We start from the raw sequence: 3,127 nt of genomic DNA, 5'->3' as shown, positions 1-3,127 counted from the left end.
CCACTTTGCTGGCTTTCATAGAGGATAATGGTTCTGAGCTTTCACAATTTCAAAGGGAAGGGAGATTTCTCAAAAATCACCCACTGATGAAAAATATCCAAATAATGTATATTCTATTGTTATAAGCCTAATTTTAAAGAAACTTGGGGCCAGGCACAATGGCTCACTCCTGTAGTCCCAGCACTTTGGGAGGCCGAGGTGGGTGGATCACCTGAGGTCAGGAGTTCGAGACAAGCTTGACCAACATGGAGAAACCGCATCTCTACTAAAAATACAAAAGTAGTCGGGCATGGTGGTGCATGCTTGTAATCCCACCTACTCGGGAGGCTGAGGCAGGAGAATCGCTTGAACCCAGGAGGCGGAGGTTGTGGTGAGCTGAGATCATGCCATTGCACTCCAGCATGGGCAGCAAGAGCGAAACTCCATCTCAAAAAAAAAAAAAGAAAGAAATTTGGGATCATTAGCATTGTTGATTTGTAGCTTCTGAATAAAAGTTAGGAGTCAGTGGATGGGTTGTTGCAAACTAATTGCCAAATAGCCAACATATATAGCTAGCATAGATTCCCTACGAGTTTTTCAGAAAACAAAACTATTTGTATAAATGGTGTTTTCTGTCGTCTCTACAGCCCTGGAATTCATAAACAATTCAGAGACAAGCACTGTGACGGAATTTGTTCTCCTTGGCTTTCCTGGTTGTCAGGAGATGCAAAGTTTCCTCTTCTCACTGTTCTTTGTGATCTATGTATTTACCATAATAGGAAACGGGACCATTGTCTTTGCTGTGAGATTGGACAAACGGCTTCATACCCCAATGTATATTCTCCTAGGGAAGTTTGCTTTCCTTGAAATCTTGTACGTTACCTCCACTGTACCCAACATGCTAGTCAACTTCCTCTCAGAGAGAAAAACCATCTCTTTTGTTGGCTGTTTCCTCCAATTCTACTTTTTTACTTCCCTTGGTACAACAGAAGCATACTTCCTCTGCATCATGGCATATGATCGGTACCTTGCTATCTGCCGCCCATTGCACTACCCAACCATCATGACCCCACAACTCTGTTACATATTGATGTCTTTTTGCTGGGTGTTTGGATTCCTCAGTTACTCTGTCTCCACTGTGCAACTGTCTCAATTGCCTTTCTGTGGGCCCAACATCATCAATCACTTTTTGTGTGACATGGACCCATTGATGGCTCTGTCCTGTGCCCCAGCTCCTATCACTGAGATCGTCTTCTATATCCTGAGCTCCCTCATTATCATTCTCACTCTTCTGTACATCTGTGGCTCCTATATGCTTTTACTGATAGCTGTATTAAAAGTCCCTTCAGCAGCTGGCCGGCAGAAGGCCTTTTCCACCTGCGGATCTCATCTGACAGTAGTGTGTTTATTCTTTGGGGCTCTATTGGCAATGTATGTGAGCCCCACAACTGATAACCCAGCTGCAATTCAGAAGATTATAACTTTGTTCTATTCTGTGGTGACCCCCTTCTTAAACCCCCTGATTTACAGCTTACGAAACAAGGAGATGAAGGCTGCATTGAAGAAAGTCCTGAGGATAGAATGAGAACAAGGTCATCTACCTGAGACCAAGCAAACCATTGTTCAGACATAAAACATTAACTAAGAAAGACCTGATTTTCTGATTCTACTTCTCCAATACACACTTTAAAGAAGATATTTTCTCAGTGAGGTCTCTCATTGTTTTGTTTCTTAACTAACCTGGCAGAGCTAAATCATACTTGATTCATATTACATTCCAAATGAAACAATCATATTTTCAACATGGGTGACTCCAATAGATGATATTTGAGGGTATTTTATATGTCCTATTTCATACTGTATAGTTTTGATTATTGGAGATGGGGTGGAAGACAGAAGAGCAGTTATACTTAAGGTATTTCCTAAGACTGTGCAATATTTTTAAAGTGAATAAAGAATCAAATTTAAATGCCTAATGAATACAGAACTAAAGGATTTAGTAACAGAACAATTTTCTTGCCCCCTTGGCTCTTGATGGTTGAGAGTCTTACAGGCAAGGGACAGACTGAAAGTTTAATGCTTATGTAAGCAGCATATGTTTTAGCATCACATAAAATAGTAAAATATTGGGAGGCCGAGACGGGTGGATCACGAGGTCAGGAGATCGAGACCATCCTGGCTAACACGGTGAAACCCCGTCTCTACTAAAAAATACAAAAAACTAGCCAGGCGAGGTGGCGGGCGCCTGTAGTCCCAGCTACTTGGGAGGCTGAGGCAGGAGAATGGCGTAAACTGGGGAGGCGGAGCTTGCAGTGAGCTGAGATCTGGCCACTGCACTCCAGCCTGGGGGACAGAGCGAGACTCCGTCTCAAAAAAAAAAAAAAAATAGTAAAATAGTGGTCATTCTTTCATTCAACAAATATTAATTGAATACCTCTTATGTTCCAGGCACTAGATATATACTATGACCAAAAGAATCAAAACCACTATCCAACTGGCATTTACACTCTCGTAAGGGAGAGACAGACGATAAAAAAATAAGTAAAATATATAGCATATCAGAGAGTAATAAGTGCTATGCAAAAAGGGCAAAGAGGGCAGGAAATGTGGAAGAAAGAAAAGAGCTGCCATTGTTAAACAGGATGATCAGGGAGGCTACACTGAGAAGGCAACATTTAAGCAAATGCTTGAAGTAGATGAGGGAATGAGCCATGTAGACAGTGAGAGAAGAGCATTCCAAAGAGAGGGAAGCAAATTATCTTTAAGATCTGGAGGCAGGATTGTATCCAAGTAGCAGCAAGGAGGTTGGTTTGACTGGAGTAAAGAATTTAAGGTGGGGAACAGCGGCTCACGCCTGCAATCCCAGCACTTTGGGAGGCCGAGGAGGCTAGATCATGAGGTCAGGAATTCGAGACCAGCCTGGCCAATATGGTGCAACCTCGTCCCTACTAAAGATACAAAAATTAGCTGGGTGTGGTGGCATGAGCCTGTAATCCCAGCTACTCAGGCGGCTGAGGCAAATGGTGTGAACCCAGGAGGTAGAGTTTGCAGTGAGCCGAGATAGCACCACCACACTCCAGCCTGGACGACAGAGCGGGACTCCATCTCAAAAAAAAAAAAGAAAAAATTTAAGGGGAAGAGTATTAGA

The 3,127-nt window shown here is 42.8% G+C and overlaps 1 protein-coding gene across 1 annotated transcript; it reads left to right on the top strand.

Annotated features, from left to right (window-relative positions):
* The first annotated feature begins 601 nt into the window (after nucleotides 1-601).
* Nucleotides 602-1,657, top strand: LOC105499271 (olfactory receptor 11H4-like). The gene has a single exon (XM_011771788.3). It carries the CDS (start codon nucleotides 602-604, stop codon nucleotides 1,562-1,564), a length of 963 nt encoding a protein of 320 aa, XP_011770090.1. The 3' UTR covers nucleotides 1,565-1,657.
* The last annotated feature ends 1,470 nt before the right edge of the window (nucleotides 1,658-3,127 follow it).

Source organism: Macaca nemestrina, chromosome 7, assembly GCF_043159975.1.
Source record: "Macaca nemestrina isolate mMacNem1 chromosome 7, mMacNem.hap1, whole genome shotgun sequence".
Taxonomy (NCBI): Eukaryota; Metazoa; Chordata; class Mammalia; order Primates; family Cercopithecidae; genus Macaca; species Macaca nemestrina.
This window is presented reverse-complemented; position numbering and strand designations above follow the sequence as displayed.

What these genes read in the sequence shown, in the direction of transcription:
- LOC105499271 (XM_011771788.3), top strand. Translation starts at nt 602, where the DNA reads ATGGTGTTTTCTGTCGTCTCTACAGCCCTGGAATTCATAAACAATTCA.